General features: G+C 43.6%; 1 protein-coding gene across 3 annotated transcripts in view; it reads right to left on the reverse strand.

Annotated features, from left to right (window-relative positions):
• Positions 1 to 18,247, reverse strand: part of LOC125129260 (extracellular sulfatase Sulf-1) — a 155,414-nt gene that overhangs the window by 61,603 nt on the left and 75,564 nt on the right. For all 3 annotated transcript variants that reach the window (XM_047783782.1, XM_047783781.1, XM_047783783.1), the window contains exon 4: positions 9,514 to 9,753. In XM_047783782.1, the coding sequence (XP_047639738.1) occupies positions 9,514 to 9,753 (240 nt within the window). The remainder of the gene's footprint in view (positions 1 to 9,513; positions 9,754 to 18,247) is intronic.

The raw sequence follows: 18,247 nt of genomic DNA on the forward strand, positions 1-18,247 counted from the left end.
TAAGGGAGGTTGGGATTTGGTGAACAAAATAGGTTAGATCTTAAAGTCCAATAACTTATAATTATCCAAAGGGTAGCCATAAATGTATTGTTGGCACATTTTTGAGAGAGAAAGATGAGGTATTCTCTGTAATCATTGTAATTACACCCAGAGAACTATTTGGGGGTAAACCTAGATGTTTGGTCACCCTGTTAGCCAGGTACATAGCATTTCCCTCAAGTAGGAAGGACTAGGAAAGACATACATATTGTTTTATATGTATATACAGATACACGTATGTCTGTCCTATATATGTGTATATGTGAGTGCAAATATATATTTCTACACACCTCTGTCTATGCAAACATACACACATGCATGTACATTTGAGTTTTTCTGATTTTTACAAGCTTTCAAGCTTCTATTTTAGGGAAAGATTACATCCAAGGCCAGTCAGATGCCTTCCATGTCAAAGCCACTTTCCGGCTTCATTAAGCAGGTTTTACAGATGCCTCCACTTACAGACATGAAGAAAGACAGTTCCTGGATGCCTGACTCGGAATGATGAAAACAGATGCTAGAATCCAGGTGCTTTGTTGGTATTGCTCTTAGAGCACACATTTCTGAATCTCAAAGTACCCAATGTAAATCATTTCTGGGTCTTTATGGGATGGCTATTTGGCTTCCTTTCATCTCTGATACACAACTACCTGTAGCCTATCTCCATCGGAATGTTTTCTTTGCTCACGAACGCAATCACCCAGAGCAGATTTAATTTTCCCTTCCAAGTTTACTTCTTTCTCTCTTCCGACATCCTTTACCTCTCCAAGTGGCAGAATCACTCCCCAGGCGTGGCAACCCAGTGCCGTCCCGGCCCCGTCTGCTCCTTAGCTTCCCTCGCTGAGAGCTCTGGGACCCGTCCCTCCTTCTCTGATTACTTGACGCCCCTCCTGGGGGGCCAGTCTCCTGGCTGGCTCTCCTATTCAGGCTCTAGGGTCCTTCCACTCTCACGACCAGCTTCCTGAAGACCAGCTCCGGTCACATCACCATCTCGCAGCCTTGGATGGACCCTTTCCGTCTGCAGAATCATGGTGAGTTGGAGCTTGCCGTTGGAGGCCTTCCTCATATGTGGACAAAACGTCTCTCTTTTTATTTTTTTAGGGCCACATCCATGGCATGTGGAAGTTCCCAGGCTAGGGGTCGAGTGGGAGCTGTAGCTGCCAGTCTATGCCACAGCCACATCTGAGCCACATCTGAGACCTATGCTGCTGCTTGCGACAATGCCAGATCCTGAACCTGTTGAGCGAGGCCAGGGATTGAACCCACATCCTCATGGATACTAGTTGGGTTCTTAACCCATTGAGCCACAGAGGGAACTCCCCCTTCTCTTCCCAACCCTGCCCCTGCACACCTCTGTGAACTGTCACTCTCTCTAGAGGATGTGTTGCCTCTGCTTGTGCTGGTTTCACCTCTGTCTTTGCCTGTGCTCTTCCTTCTGCTTCCCTCTCTATGTCTCAGGCCAGAGCAGAAGCCATTTCTCTCCCAGTCTCTGCCTGGGTCCCACACACTTTGTCTCTACGGCTCTGATGCCATCTTTCCCTCCTTCCTTGTTGGTATAGCTATGTTCATGAATGAGGCCAACCCTCCTTAAGCTATCAGGCTTTTGAGGGCAAACCTTGCCTTTCCCTCATCTCGGTACCACTTTCCCCATCCTTGCTCATAGCAGAGGGACTTTGGAATTTTGGTTTCTTGAACTGGGATTTATGGGTCTCCACGTAGTCTGGGGACTCTATAAGTTCTAACTTGTTAAATTTTGAATTTTCAGTTGAGTTATAATTTTTTTTTCTTTTTAGAGCTGTACTTGCAGCATATGGCAGTGGCCAGGCTAGGGGTCAAATTGGAGCTGCAGCTGCTGGCCTACTTCACAGCCACAGCAGCGTCAGATCCGACCCATATCTGTGACCTACACCACAGCTTATGTCAACACGACATCCTTAACCCACTGAGCGAGGCCAGGGATCCAACCCTCCTCCTCATGGACACTATGTTGGGTTCTTAACCTGCTGAGCCCCAACAGAAAATCCAGAATTACAAGGTTTTTTTTTTTTTGGTCTTTTTTTTCAGGGTCACACCCATGGTATATGGAAGTTTCCAGGCTAGGGGTCAAATCAGAGCTGTAGCTGCCAGCCTACACCACAGTCCAGCAGTGCCTGCAACCTACACCACAGCTCAATGCAAGGCCGGATTCTTAACCCACTGAGCAAGGCCAGGAATCGAACCCTCGTCCTCATGGATATCAGTTGGGTTCATTATTGCTGAGCCATGACGGGAACTCCCAGATTTTTTAAAAGCTTACTTGGGCAGAATATCTTCATAGGGTAGAGCTTCAGAGTTGCAGAAGCTAATACCTCTCACTAGATGTATCTTTGAAGAGCTGACTCAAGTCTGAGAAACACAGCAATGTTTGTTTCTTTGCTGCATGAATGTTTATGTATCGAATCTGTGAATGAGCGAATCAATCAGGTGATCAGTTAGCCAAACCCCCACCGCCAGGGCCTCCCGAGCAGACGGCTGGCTGGGTGTGGAACAAAGCATCAGAGGGTCTCCCCTGATGACTCAGGATTTCCCTCCGCGCTGATTACCAGACATCGAAATTCTTCTAATGAGGGTTCTTGTCTTCAGAGACTAACCACCTTCTCACAAGGAACCGCAAGATGATTTTTCTTTCAACAAAAGGCAACGTGACCTAAGAGTCACATTCGACAGACTAAGGCCACAAACCACCAACATTACTTCTGCACGGGACTGTTTCCAGGAGCCTTCACTTCATAACCCCGGGACCCGCTTCCCCCCCTTGCCCCCAGCTGCTCCTCATCCCTGGGGATTTTCCCCACTTTTTTCTTATTTTATAAAAATTCACAATAGTTTGGAATAGAAAACCTGGAGCCAGCCTGCATGGTTTCACATCCTGGCTCTGTATTTGCTAGCTATCCATCCAGAGGCAAGTTACCTAACCTCTCTATCTCTCCAACTCCCTTTCTGGAAAACCATGCAGATGATAATAATAGTAGAGGCAGAACTGTGCTGTGGATTAAAATGAATCAACACTTAGATAAATTGCTGAAAACAGTACCTAACACACAACAAGGGCTTATTAAGTGCCACGTATTAAATACTGATAGTATTAGGATTCCATGGCCATTATCATTAGCCTTTCAACTCTCTGTTCTGATTTTAAATAATTTACCATTCTGCAGTGCAAGGACGTCTTAGAGGTCTGCTCTTGTGCCTTTGAAATAATTTCTTGAGAGGTCACATATTTTTCTTCCCCAATCCGACTTATTTTGTGGCAACCGATTCTATCCCAACTGGCTGACATTTTCCTGCTTAATTAGTGTGTAGATTTTTTTTTCCCTGCTAGTTTTGTTTTTCCCTTCCAGGGAAGCCACGCCAAGTCATCCCTGCCCTTCCTTCATTGTTTTACTCGTCAGACTATTTAGGACTGTTTTCCACCCATCGCCATGGCTATTGCCCTTTCCTTAATCCTCCCCTTATAAATCGATTCCTTTAAGTCTCTTAAGAGTCCTTGTTATTTGCTTCAGAACTCCCTCCAGGTTTTCGGTGTCTTTGTGTTAATGGGGTGTAAAAAATGTACTCAGTATTCCAGATGTGCCCTCACCCATCACACCGGTTCCAAGAGGGACCAGGACCTTGTGTGTCATGCGGCAGCGCCCAGCGTTGTCAGCTTCCAGTTACTCAGCCTTTCTTGCGGCTCCTAAAACCGAGGCTATTTGTAATCACCCCTGGCCTTTTTCAACATTATGCTTCCTGGCAGCGCTCTGCAATTGATTATCTGGGCTTCTAATTATTTTCCTCCAGATGTATTAAATCACTGTCCCCCTCCCTAAGGTGAATTTCATTTTCTCGCCCGTATGGCCACTACATGATGTGTGGTGTTAAATTTTGCTGTCCTTTGGCATTGGCAATTCAACTCAACTGTCTGAATATATCACTCACACACCATCTACCCCTCCTTGAGAACATTCTCTTCTCTGGGACGCTATTAAGCACTTCCCTTCACAGCTTGTTAAGAGGGTGATGGGGGTGGGAGTGGCGGAGGTTGGGTGACAGGGAGAAAGATCAGAAAGACCTGATTATAGGGACTGTTGACTTTAGGCCATGCTACTTGTATCCAAGACGACCTGTTACATAATACTTAGAAATTTTTCCTTGAACTACTGGAGGCAAAGACATTTATTTTTAGGTCAGCAATAGTCACCATACAAAAGATCTCAAACCTTATAGAAAAACTGAGTCTTATATAACTGAGTTTTTACTCCTTGTAATTATTAGTTTGGGTGTGGCAGGCTTTCACTAGTAGGAACTAAATTTTACATACTTTTGAACAAAGTTCGAATTATGATTTTCCCATGTCACCTTGTACACAGGAGTCTAGTTTCCTCAACTTGATGATAAGTCTAGAGAAGACAGGAATCTTACTTCATATCTCTTCATATACCAACGTCTGGTATAGTTTCTAGCATACTGTGGCTCAATATATAGCATACTATGGTATACTGCAGCTTATGTTTGTGTACTTATCAAAAAATCAATAATACCGTAACTCATAAAAATAATAATATTAGTCTGTCTTACCATAGTGAACTCTACATTTTAATTAATCTCATTTTAGAGAATATAGTCGCTATGAATCACATAAATAAATTCCGCCAAGTAAAAAGACATGAAACTAGAAAATTGATTTGTCCTCACTGTTTTCTTACAAACAAGTTTCTTTACAAAAATTTTTATTGCAGGTCTCTATTAAAACAGTGGCCCTTCCACACCAGTCATATGAAGTAGAATTAGTATGACTAAAATTTAATTCACGTGGGATGTTATATATCCTGTGTTAGGATTATAATTTGATGAACACTACCATGGATAAATGAATCAATATGATTATAGTGATTATAATAAAATTACCGTATAGTTTTGGACAGAAACTTAGGAATCCATCCAGGCCTATCTCTGCATTATATAGGTTAGACAATTGGACCATTTTCTGGACGAGTTCTCAAAACAGGTTCAAGGCAGAGTGAGAACGTGACTCCCACTCTCTGCCATTCGGGTCAGCGTTGTCTCCTAACACTTGATGCTACCTCTCAAACATGGCTTATTACTCTGACCTTAAAATTTACCCCAGATTTTACATTCATGTCTAGCCTCCGACAAGAAATGTAAGCTAAAGAAAATTTTTGGAGTAGATAGGCAAAACTTTCCTTTTCATGATAATCTGATATCACTCCTACTCAAAACACAAAATGCAAGAGACAAAAAAAAATGCAAAAGACAGGTTACTGCGGTTTCCCTTCTTAAACATTTCAGCTGTTGTAGAGTCATATTTTCCATGAGTAAAGTTAGAAAAATTTAGGTTATAGCCAGTCCAAAAATATGCCTCAGTTTTGAAAAAGAAAAATCAGGTCCCCCAATGGTAAATACAATATTGGATCAATTTGATTCATTTAAATCCATGTATTCTGGATGCCTCCCAAAATAAGCCTCTTAGTAATTTGTCTTCTCTGAGTTGTTCTCCATAAAACTGATTGCTGCTTTGTACTTTTCTCTACATGGATTTTTATGTATCATACATAGTTTAGTTTCTGTCATTATTTTTCTTAAGTTCTCAACTAAATGTTCCAAATAATGTATTCATTATTAGGAAAACAATAAAATCTTTATATATTAGCCTCCTCTCTCCCCCCGTTTAGTGGCTCATAAATCATTATGCTGGTTTAAAATCTACTCACCAGTTCTCTTAATTTCCCAAGATATCTGTCATCCTGATGTGCTTATTTGTGGATTTTCAAATGGGTCTCCGTCCCTTGGTTGGATCGATAATTATTGTCACAGAGACATCTTTACTTCCTAATTGTCTGAGATACGTCAACATTTCCCCATCAGAGATGAATTTAAATTATAGAGCTCATTACCACTGCCGTTTCAGCCTTCCAGTTTTTAATCTTTTTGGTTTACTAATGGGCACATCAACATTTATTTTTCTGCATGCATAGCATCCGTTTTCTATTCCCAGCTAAGTGTTTGGAAAAGTCCTAAGTGTTTGGAAAAGTCCTGTCTCTCTTAAAGAATTCCTCTTACTTTGTAGGATGACTCACTGTAAATTCCATTTTACCTAAGTGTCTAGACCCCTGGGAGGAAGGCTGGCTTCAGAATCTGAGTTAGCGTCCAGGAGCAAATCTCCTCCCTGAACAAGAAAGTTGACTGAGGCAAGCCCACTGGGCTGAACCAAAGGACTGACGGTTGTCCCGGAAAAGCCTGATACTTTGCAGGTGTATCCTAGACCTAACCCATAAGGTCAGGGGAGCCCACTGGAAAGACCCCTGAAGACCAAGGTCCTGATTCCTGCTCTTCCCATTGGAACATCGGATGCGTCACTTCAGCAAGTCACCTTCACCTTGTGGGTCTAAGTTTGTTCATCTGAAAGTGAGGGAATTGAACTAAATTCTCTCCGAGTTTGATTCAAGTGCTTGTAATCCACCTTGGGGTGGAGACCAGCACAGTAAAATTGAAAGGAGTACCAAGATACACTCTGCTTCTTGGAAGCAACTGCCTTGTTTTGCTCTCGGTGACCCAGTAAACTTGGTAGTGGATAGCGTTTCCATTTTTGCTTTTGCCACCTGGCAGTTTAGTTCCAAATATGCAGCCTTTCTCTACAACTCCCTGGCAGGCTTGCAGTTTGTACACTAACCTTTGCCTTGATGGTAACTGGTCCAACTCTTGGTTTCCATTTGACAGTCCTATTAAATTCTTATTTTTTGTCTTTTGTCTTTTGAGTGCCACATCCGAAGCATATGGAGGTTCCCAGCTAGGGGTCAAATCAGAGCTACAGCTGCCAGCCTACACCACAGCCACAGCAATGCCAGATCCGAGCCTCGTCTGCGACCTACACCACTGCTCACGGCAACGCCAGATCCTTAACCCACTGAGAAAGGCCAGGGATTAAACCTGTGTCCTCATGGATACTAGTTGGGTTTGTTAACCACTGAGCCACCACAGGAACTCCTCCATTTGACAGTCCTCATTGCTCTGCATCCCATGATGTTTTATGTGCCTCTGTCTGGTACTTTGGAATGAGTCAGGATAGAAGCATATGGAGAGAAATAAGATAATGGGAAGAGGAAAGACAGGTGTGCTGGATTCATTCTATCGCTGACTAGTTTGTGACCTCAGACAAACTCTCCTGAGTTTCTGTTTCTTCATTGCCAGTGCAGGCAAGTCCTTTCAAGGTTGCCAGAAGAATTAGCGGGGGAAACGTAGCTAAAGTGCTCGCTAAAGTGCTCGGTGTGGGGTGAGTAAACACCAAATAGCAATTTCTCCCGTTCCCCCTTCAATCCTGCTGCCCAGGTTTACTCAGGCATCACTGAGAACCAAACGGGTAAGGTTTCCTGCCTGAGAGCTCGCCATACGTAAACATCGTGAACTATTAGCCACTGCCAAGCCAAGTAACATACCCATCAGCTCACATCTTTACCAGTTTTCATTTAATTCTGTGGCAAACCTACCTTTTAGCAAATTTCAAGTACACAAGGGATAAACTGTCACCTTTAGCCATACCATGGTTCACTTTCTCTCCAGAACTTACTGTCTTCTTTTTCTCCTTTCTTGATTTCTCCCCGAAACAAATAAACAAGCCCTAGACAGTTCTGAGTTCTGACCGGGTGCTCTGTGTCACCGGCATCTCTATTTCCTGGGATGGACGCCATGCACGCCAGTTTGGGTACCATGAGAGTTCTAACTGCCTAAGTTTCAGCTCATCTGTCTCTTTCCGCTACTTGGAATTAACGGAGAGGGAGCCTGAGAGTTGCAAGGCACTGGTTTCACACAGTGCTCCCCGTGAACAAAAACCATTTGCTGGTCAAAATCAAGAGCCAGGCCTCAGAAGACCATTTCTGATTTTGCTTCTGAGCTGGTCACACAATATATGAAATCCCCACCTCACTTATAAAATGGAGCCAAGTACATTTGCTGTTTATGAACCCTACAGGGATGTTGGATAGATTTGCAAATTGCTTTAGAGCTCTCTGATGAAAGGTGCTATAAATTTAAATCACTTATGTGGGAAAACACACTCAGGATAAGGCACTCTGAGTAATCTAGTTTCTTTCCGGAGCATAAGCAGACACCCTCAAGATTTCTGGAAGGAGTTTCTTCTGTGAGGGGAGATCTTGAGATGCTGTCATGACAATGCTATCATATCCACAATCAATATTTTCATCCATAAATAACAAGTATTAAGTGCCCACAAGGCGCTTGGCAAAGAAGCAAATGGCCATAATTTCTTAAGTCCAATGGGAAAGATTCATTTCATTTTGAAAAGAGACTTCAGAGACTACATTTATCCGAAATCCTTTCCTTTTAAATCTTTAGAATAGAGAAGAAGCTGGAGACCTGAAAATCATCTCCGACAAGCTTTAATGAGGACACCTTTAATTCTTATGAGAAGGTCTAGGTTGTTCTGAAAGACTATGTTTTTTTCAGCCCTCTATCTACGTCTTTGATTCCTTTCATGAAGAAATGCTTAGAAAACCCAAGGAGAGCATCTAACTGCTGGGAGAATAAAGTCTTTGGGGAAAACCTTTATTAGAAGGAGATTCGCTTCTTTCTTAGAGAGGCTAGCATGAAGTTCACGACCTTTCTAGAAGAAGGGCCCCAATTTTCAAAAGACCGACTAACCAAAACTCTCATCCTATGTGGGTTAAACAGTGATAGAAGGTGTAGCAATTCAGATGCCCTTCTTTACTGGAAGAAACATCTCTGATCTAAAAGTAACAACTAAGCCAAAGAGGTTCCAAATCCTATTAATTATGAGTAAAAAAAAAATGGATAAACTCATAAGGTACACCTCCTTGGCTTATTTCCTTCAGCTACTTATGAATTCCATACATGATTTTGATAATCTATTGTGTCTCAGATCCTGGGGTCAGTGCTAAAGCAGTTTCAAAGTATTTGATGCTTTCTTATTGACACAGTTATCAAGAATTTGCCAGCAGCTAAGACACACCTCAAGCCGCATCATGGTGTCTTGGGATTTGGGAGGTTGAGGCACGCAGGTTCATGAGATGGCAACTTTTTTTTTTTTTAATTATAGTTGATTTACAACATTATGCCAATTTCTGCTGTACAGCAAAGTGACCCAGTCACGCATATGGATGAAAACTCTTCTGTTGCAGGTTCTCCTGGAAAATGCTAATCGCTAGGTGCTCTGATGGGGACAGCATGTTCTCAGTACATCCACAGAAAATCACTCTAACTTTTCTCTAAGGGATCCCTCACTGGGATGTTCTTCAGAGGGACATGTATCTCGGTATCTCGGGGAAGATACTGAGAGAGAAAAGTCTAGATTTCTTCTCTTTGGGGACCAATTGGAACCACACATATTTCATTACATGGTACATTTTCCTGTGTCTGAGATGCGAACCCAGAAGTTCCTGGGGCTGGAAGTTGACCCTTTACCTGTTCTGTAGCCAGTGCTGTTCAGATAGACGGCAAACGTCCGTGGCTCGTGTACCGCCTGCCAGGAGGGGGAAGAGCAGTTCTCATTGTTGGTGTAGACATTGTGGTTGTGCACGTACTTGCCCGTAAGCATGGAGGAGCGTGAGGGGCAGCACATGGGCGTCGTCACGAAGGCGTTGGTGAAAGTGGCTCCCCCGAGCTCCATAATCTTTCGGGTTTTGTTCATGACTTGCAGGGACCCTGGAAGGCACAAGGTTGGCACTGCTTAGCGGACAGCGCCGCACGATCACCCACTGATGCCCCGCCACTCCGCGACTCTGACCCCTGACTTATTAACTTCCTCCCTTGGCTTGAAGGAGTCTATCACTGGACCAGTTCTGGTTTCCAGAACAGAATGAAACATTTGGGAGCCTATCATCTCAGGTACTGTGCAGAATAATGAACGCATTTTGACTTCGCTCCTTAACCACAAAGGAGAAAAAAAAAAGCAAGCGCATCGGATAATTAAAGCTAGAATTTTTTTTTTTTTTTTTTTAGGGCTGCACCCATGGCAAATGGAAGTTACGCTGCAGCCACAGCAATGACAGATCTGATCCACATCTTCAACTTCAACCACAGCTCGTGGCAATGCCAGATCCACTTCGTCCACCGAGTGGGGCCAGGGATCGAAACTGCATCTTCATGGATACTAGCTGGCTTCATTACCACTGAGTCACAACGAGAACTCTAAGCCAGGATTTTAGATATGGAACAGATTCAAAGGCCAACAGCCCTTTGAAGGTCATAAAAGGGCATCAAAACGCCTAGCCCACCCCATCCTACTGACACCGCAGAGGTGGCAAGATAGTGTTTTTATCATATGAAACAAAAGAGGGATAAAAATTTCCAATTAAGTAAAAGTCCTTCGAAAATGCCTACATTTAATTTAAAAAAGCTCTTCAATGTGACTTAGTATCCTTTAGCAAACTCACCAAATACCTTCCAGTTTTTCTATCAGGGCAGCACTACCAGTTCATACGTTCACCTGTTCCACATTATTTTAAAAGATAGGTTGTTTGCTTGTGAAGGAGCCACGATCCTACTGCACTCAAAAGGATTCGTAAGAGTTGTAAAAAAATTCCAGTTTGAATTCTAAAGGACAAAATTGTACATAAGATTGCTGAGGAAGAAAAAACAAATCTATTTCGATTACTCTATCCAGCCAAACACTGCAGCTGAAACCCATCCAAATACTGCAGGAGGGGAAAAAAAAAAAAAAGGCTCAGGCCAGAATTCAATAGTCTTTTCAGGACTTGTCAAGAAACGCAGTACAGAGCACTAGAGCCAAGCCCACTGCATTTGAATCCTGGAGCCTCACATTTCCAACAGGTCCCACTTCTTCCAAAGAAAGGGAGAAAGTCTATGTAGTTTTCCAGCAAGGAAGGAAATCGTAATGCAAACCAGGCAAGCATTCAGAGCAGAAGAGAAGCATACAACCGTCCAAAAAGCCACAGTTGGCCTGATTTTTTCACATACGAGCTTTTTACTGTTCACATGAAACATGAAAACCGAAAAGGTGGTTTCTAATTGAATCTCATTAGCACTCCCCCAAATATACCTCAGTCAGGAGCATTCCCAACTGCTTTTTCTTCTCTGGTTGTCTTCAGGGCATCAAGCAACCTTTTGGTAACATGTGTAAGTGCCCGCTTCATGCTGAATAGTCTATCAACTTTAACTCTCTGGGCCAGTACCCCCTCCAAGTGTAGTATTAACAAAAGAAACGGAAAATTCTCTGCTGCCTCTGGTCTTCAGCAGTCAACTATCCAGAGGAGAACTTGCATAGGAAAGTCACTTGGGGATATTTGCAAGAGCAAGGTACACATGAGTGTGGATATGGCAGCAGCTGGATACACAAGGGCGGCAGGGACCAGAGGCAATGTTTAATAAGAACTCTGCCGAAAGAGAGGAAGGCAAACGGAAGGAAAAGAGGAGAAAAATGTTGGATGGGTAGAGTGTACTGTTAGCAGCATGGAAAGGGTGTTAGGAGCTGTGCTCTGGAGGCAGGAAGAGCTAAGCGAAGGGATGAAAACAGCACAGCACGTGAATTTTCTGGAATGAAAACGAAGACGGAGACTTCCCTTCATGAAACTGGAGGCAGAGTTAGCCAACAACGTGGAGGCGGGCAGAGATATTCGGACTGGACAGAAGGAACATATTTTAAATTTGGCTTTGTCAAAGGCATGAAGAACATGGTAAGAAAAAAAGTCTTGGCCAGGTGTTGTCATGGCAACAGAGGTATGTGCATTGATGGAGGGAACAGGCTGGTCCATCAAGGGTACAGCCAAGAGGTCACTGTGCCCATCAGGCCATGGGATGATAAGAACTTGAACTGGGTTGTTTCTCTAAAGTGGAGTGACTCTTAAGCAGACCCAACAAACATTGTAATGCATCAGAAGGCTGTGAGCTGACTATAACATCACAGGTTTCAGCCTTGGAAGAAAACTAGAAAAGTAATGATTTCCCTGGCGCTCAGGAAGTAACTAAAAAGAAAAATGCCCTACAGAGGATCACAGAAATGCATTTGAGAAGTGTTGTGGCTTTTATTTTTGTTGACATACAGTTGATGTATACTGTGTTTAATTTCTGCTGACCAGCAAAGTGATGTAATCATATTACATATATTCTCTTTTATATTATTTTCCATTATAGTTTATCTCAGGATATAGAATTCAGTTCCCTGTGCTATACAGTAGGCCCGTGTGGTCTATCCATTCTGTATGTAATAGTTTGCATCTGCTTACCCCAAGGTCCTGATCCATCCCACTATTCTCCCTCCTCCTGTCTGTTCTTTTTTTTTTTGTCTTTTGTCTTTTTTTGGTTGTTGTTGTTGTTGCTATTTCTTGGGCCGCTCCCTCGGCATAGGGAGGTTCCCAGGCTAGGGGTTGAATCAGAGCTGTAGCCACCGGCCTACGCCAGAGCCACAGCAACGCGGGATCCGAGCCGCGTCTGCAACCTCCACCACAGCTCACGGCAACGCCGGATCATTAACCCACTGAGCAAGGGCAGGGACCGAACCCGCAACCTCATGGTTCCTAGTCGGATTCATTAACCACTGCGCCACGACGGGAACTCCATGTCTGCTCTCTATATCTGAGTCTGTTTCTGTCTTGTAGATGTGTTCATTTGTGTCATATTTTAAATTCCACACATAAGCAGTATCATATGATATTTGTGTTTCTCTTTCTGACTTACTTCCCTTAGTATGATAGTCGCTGCAAATGGCATTATTTCATTCTTTTTTATGGATGAATAATATTCCATTGTATATATACACCACATCTTTATCCATTCATCTGTTGATGGACACTTAGGTTGCTTTAATGTCTTGGTTATTGTAAATAGTGCTGCTATGAACATAGGGGTGCATGTATCTTTCTGAATGAAAGTTTGGTCTAGATATATGCCCAGGAGAAATGTTGCATTTTGTATTTGTGTTGGTTGATTATATAGGGGAAAAGGTCCTGGAGATAAAGAGACACAGGAGTAGGGAGAGAATTCAAGGTCAATGCTGACGTCCACTCACTTATTCCTCTCTCCTCTTGAGAAATCTGCAGTGATGACTTATTACTTAAATTTTGGGAAAACTCAGCAAACACTGTTGACCAATTTTTATTGCCTAATAGTCTCTTAATGTTAATAAATGACTTCTTATGAGCCTAGCTGGACTCAAAAAAAAAAAAAAAAAAAAGGCAGCTGGAAGCCACCTCTATGATCCTGAATCACAAAGCAGCAATCTCCAATTTACAGACTCATTTGCACAGCAACACAGGATGGGAGGTGGAAATTTGATTTAAGGTCAAATAATATAAAAACAGGGGCTAAAACAGCCCAAGGCCTCATCTCTGGAACTGTCCCCCCACTAAGACTCTCTTCACATTCTAATTTCTCAGTTTCTGAGTTCACTGAGCTGGTTGTGCTGAGGAACTAACCAATCCCTCCAAATGCTCTGCTTCCAACTGGTCCACATGTCAAAGGGAACAAAGACTCTTGGTCCCTGCAGGTGTCAGTGACCATGGCAGCCCCACTGGCAGGGCTCCTGAATGTGAGTATCTGGCTTGAAGTTTCTCAGTAAAGAGAACATTCTGAGACAATGCTTCTCCAACTTTAAAAATCATGTGGATGGAGCTCCTGCTGTGACTCAACAGAATCAGCAGTATCTTGGGAGCCTCTGGGATGTGGGTTCGATCCCTGGCCTGGCACAGTGGGTTAGTTGTGGCTCAGGTCACAACTGTGGCTCCGATCTGATCCCTGGCCCAGGAGCTCTGTAGGCAACAGGGGAGCCAAAATAGGACCCCCCAAAAAATAAAATAAAATAATCTGGAGGTATGTTAAATCACAGAATTCTGGGCCCACCCGGAGATACTGATTTAGTAAGACCTAGGAAGGAAGCAAGAATTTGCATTTCTTTTTCTTTTTCTTTTTTCTTTTTTTTTTTTTTGTCTTTTTAGGGCCACACCCATGGTGTATGGAGGTTCCCAGGCTAGGGATCCAATCAGAGCTGAAGCCACCAGCCTATGCCACAGCCACAACAACGCCCAATGTAAGCCACATCTGTGACCTACACCACAGCTCACGGCAACGCCAGATCCTTAACCCACTGAGCGAGGCCAGGGATTGAACCTGCATCCTCATGGATACTAGTCAGGTTCGTTTCCTTTGGGCCACAATGGGAACTCTGAGAATTTTCATTTCTAACAAGCTCCCTGATGATGCTAGGGCTGTGGTCCATGGACCCCTCGTAGAGAAGTATTCGAGGCCCAACATGGAACCAGGGAAGCCTGGAGCTGGAAGCAACTCTAGTGGGTGCCTCATTTTAAGTGATCTAAGTGGCTTAGAGCATGTCCAAGGCTATTGATATGATAGGCAGACAAGAAAATAGTGGTTTCATATTCACTCTCACGGGTTTTATACTTGCACTTCTATTATTATTTAAAAAAATTTTTTTGGCTTTTTTTAGGGCTGCACCTGCAGCATATGGAGGTTCCCAGGCCAGGGCTCAAACTGGAGCTACACCTGCTGGCCTACGCCACAGCCACAGCAATGTGGGATCCGAGCCACATCTGCAGCCTACACCACAGCTCACGGTAACACCAGATCCCCAACCCACTAAGCGAGGCCAGGGATCAAACCCGCAACCTCATGGTTCCTGGTCGGATTCATTTCCACTGCGCCGTGACAGGACCTCCTACCCACTCCCACTTCTAAGTGCTTCCCAACTCATTTAATCCCGACAATATAACCTTCCATAGTGGCTGCTATTATTTATTATTCCCGTATCAGGGATGATAAAACTGAGGTGCAGAGGGTTAAATGACATACCTAGGGCAGCAGAGACCCCAAGCAGCAGAGCCCAGATGTGAACGCAAGTGGTCGGCTCCAGAGACCATGCCCTTAAGCTCCATCTAGGCTGAGCCCCGGCTGTGACACTGACATTCTCAAGACTGAGAAAGAGAAATGACATCTGCTCGTAGTCAAGATACGCCTCATTTTCTGTAGTCTCCTATTTTGCTTCATCTGGCCTCTTAGGGGAGATACTAATAGACATTAAAGCCTGTCTCCTTCCCTCTTAAGGACTGAAGTGGTTTCAGTGGCTCGGGCCCAGGTGGGGGTGAGGGGGCCGCAGCCTTGTCTGTCAGTAGCTGACAGTCACACTGGTATTAAATGCTGCCTCTGATCTCAGATTCCCTGGGTAGACACAGTTGATGGAGCATAGGAATCAAACCGCTTCCCTCTGCTGTGTCAGTGGCTTCAACAAGTGAAGCACAAAGAAACTTTTTCTCTTTTAATAGCTGCACAATGATTAATGTCGGCCAACAACACTGCCTTGCATTTCATCATGGCCACTGTGATTGCACTACTAATTTTTCTTTATTTTTTATTTTTTTATTTTTTTTGCTTTTTAGGGCTGCACCTGCAACATATGGAAGTTCCTGGGCCAGGTGTCGAATCAGAGCTGCATCTGCGACTTACACCACAGCTTGCAGCAACACTGGATCCTTAACCCATTGAGTGAGGTCAGGGATCAAACCTGTATCCTTGCAGAGACTATGTCAGGTTCTTAACCCACTGAGCCAGAGTAGGACCTCAGAACCTCTGACTTTTCATTGGGAAAGTCTACCAAAAACTATTCTGCATGAACACAACTCATAATGATGCATTTTTGGCTCTTGAGGGAAGTAAATGGGACAATATCTTGTCCAATAATTGGAAGGACCCAGTTTCATCTTAAGCCAAAGCCCCCTCACCTCTCTGGGTTTTAGGCCTTTGTTGCCTAAAATGTAAATTACGCTCATTCTTAGTTATCAAAACAAATAGTTTATAGGAATGATATGAAGCTTAAGACTGAAGACTCATAACAAGATGCTCAAGGCAGGGTTTAGGAGGATGCGCAGAGGAAGCGAAAGAGCCGTGGACTTGAACTTGGGGGAAAACATCTGAGATGTCATAGATGAGCTCGAACAAGTCATATGCCCTCTTTGGGTTTGTTTCTCAGCTGTAAAATGGAGCTAGTGGTAGCTCCCCAGACTTGTCTGCAGGGCTGCTGAAGAGCAAATGGCATGAGCTGCGATTTTACTTTGTGATCACTTCAGCCCAGTATGTTTCGTTCACTCTTGCCTTCTCCATCTCCCTCCCTTATAATCACATCCAAATTCCAAAAGCTGAAGTAATAAGGCATGTTTGTATCCCAACCAACCCCGAAATTCACAGATTGAGACCCAGTGCCCAGAGGGATGGCGTTAGGAGGTGGGGCTTCTAGAAGGTGAACAGGTCATAAGGGTGGAATCTTCATGAATGGAATTAGCGTCCTTATGAAAGAGACCCCAGAGAGTTCCTTCTTCCTTTCTTCCATATGAGGACACAGTGAAAAGACAGCCTTCTATGAGCCAGGAAGCTGGTCCTCACCAGACCCCAAATCTGCTAGAGCCTTGATCTTGGATGTTTCAGCCTCTACAACTGTGAGAAATAAATGTCTGCTGTTCATAAGCCACTAAACCACCCAGTCTATGGCCTTTGGTTACAGCTGTCCTCGCAGCTAAGACAGAGGTCAACAAGCTTGTCTGTGCTGCAAGATGTAAAATGCTCATGCTGGCTTAAAGTTAAAGACATCAGTTCCCCCACCCATCGTGAGAAGCCTGATTTCATTATCATTATCATTTAAAGTTGTCCTTTGAAAGAAAGATGTACAGATGGTCAACAAGCACATGAAAAAATGCTCAACATCACTGATTATTAGAGAAATGCAAATCAAAACTACCATGAGATACCACCTCACACCAGTCAGAATGACCATCATTCATAAATCCACAACTAAAAAATGCTAGAGGGGGTGTGGAGAAAAGGGAACCCTCCTGCACTGTTGGTGGGAATGTAAGCTGGTACAACCACTATGGAGAACAGTATGGAGGTACCTTAGAAATCTCTACATAGAACTACCATATGACCCAGCAATCCCACTCTTGGGCATATATTGGGACTTGTGGTTGCCAAGGGGAAGGGGGAAGGAGTGGGATGGACTGGGAATTTGGGATTAATAGATGCAAACTATTGCCTTTGGAATGGATTAAGCAATGAGATCCTGCTGTGTTGCACTGGGAAATGTGTCTAGTCACTTATGATGAAGCATGATAATGTGCAAAATAGAATGTATACATGTATGTCTAACTGGGTCACCATGCTGGACAGTAGAAAAAAATTGCATTGGGGAAATAATAATTAAAAAAAATAATAAAAAGACATAAAATAGATAACTAAAATAAAATAAAATTGTCCTTTGAGGTGGAAGCCTGACAGGGATGCTCAGAAGTGACTGTAATTAAGTCCAGTAGCTGGCGTGAGGGCACTGCTGACTGGGCTGGCTTGAGGACAGGGAAGGTCCAGGCCACAGCTGAGTCTCAGGGCTGCCAAGAAAAGCTGTCCCAGCGCCAGAGTTCCAGGTTGGGGCTGGGGACATCTGCCATCACTTCTGTAGGGATGAGGATGCTCTGACAGCCATCAGCTGTGGACCAGGATGATGCTAGGTTGGTGGGGACTGGGAGTGGAGGAGCGGCACTTTTGGGGAAGCCTGCAAGATTGCCAGCTTTGCAATTCTGGGCGAGTTAAAAACCCAGGCTCCAGAAACAGTCCTTTTGGAGGGTGTATGTGATCAGTTACTGGGACTAGACAGGACCACAGCCAGGAATTTCAATCATCTACACACTTCAACTCATTTACTCCCAAATCACAGGTGTGAAAAAGGTCAGGAAGGAGAAAAAGTCCCACTAATTGGAATGACTTTACCAGGATCACTCAGAAAGCTTGGATCACTTTATGTACGTGTTGAACTGTACAACAAAGCTCTGCCTTTCCTGATTCAAACATCTTAGCATTGGAATGCTCCACGTTTTGTACTATGAAACATCGAAATTTTCATCAAGGCTGTTCCTCATGTCCAGAAATACTTGTGAAATTAGTAATTCAATAATAAATTTTGTCATTATCATCAGTGAAGGAAGTCCTAGGTATATGGGAGTCACACACACCTGGCTTCATAGAGACACACCTCCATGTGGATTGCAACGATTCATGGTTTGATGAGTGATAATGACAAGCAAATACAATTCTTATTAAATGTGCAGCAGTGTTTCTAAACACCACTGTTTTATGATGGGGTAAGGTTAATGTTTTAAAGATATAAATGGTCTGTACTAAGCACATC

Source organism: Phacochoerus africanus, chromosome 6 (assembly GCF_016906955.1).
Source record: "Phacochoerus africanus isolate WHEZ1 chromosome 6, ROS_Pafr_v1, whole genome shotgun sequence".
Classification (NCBI taxonomy): domain Eukaryota; kingdom Metazoa; phylum Chordata; class Mammalia; order Artiodactyla; family Suidae; genus Phacochoerus; species Phacochoerus africanus.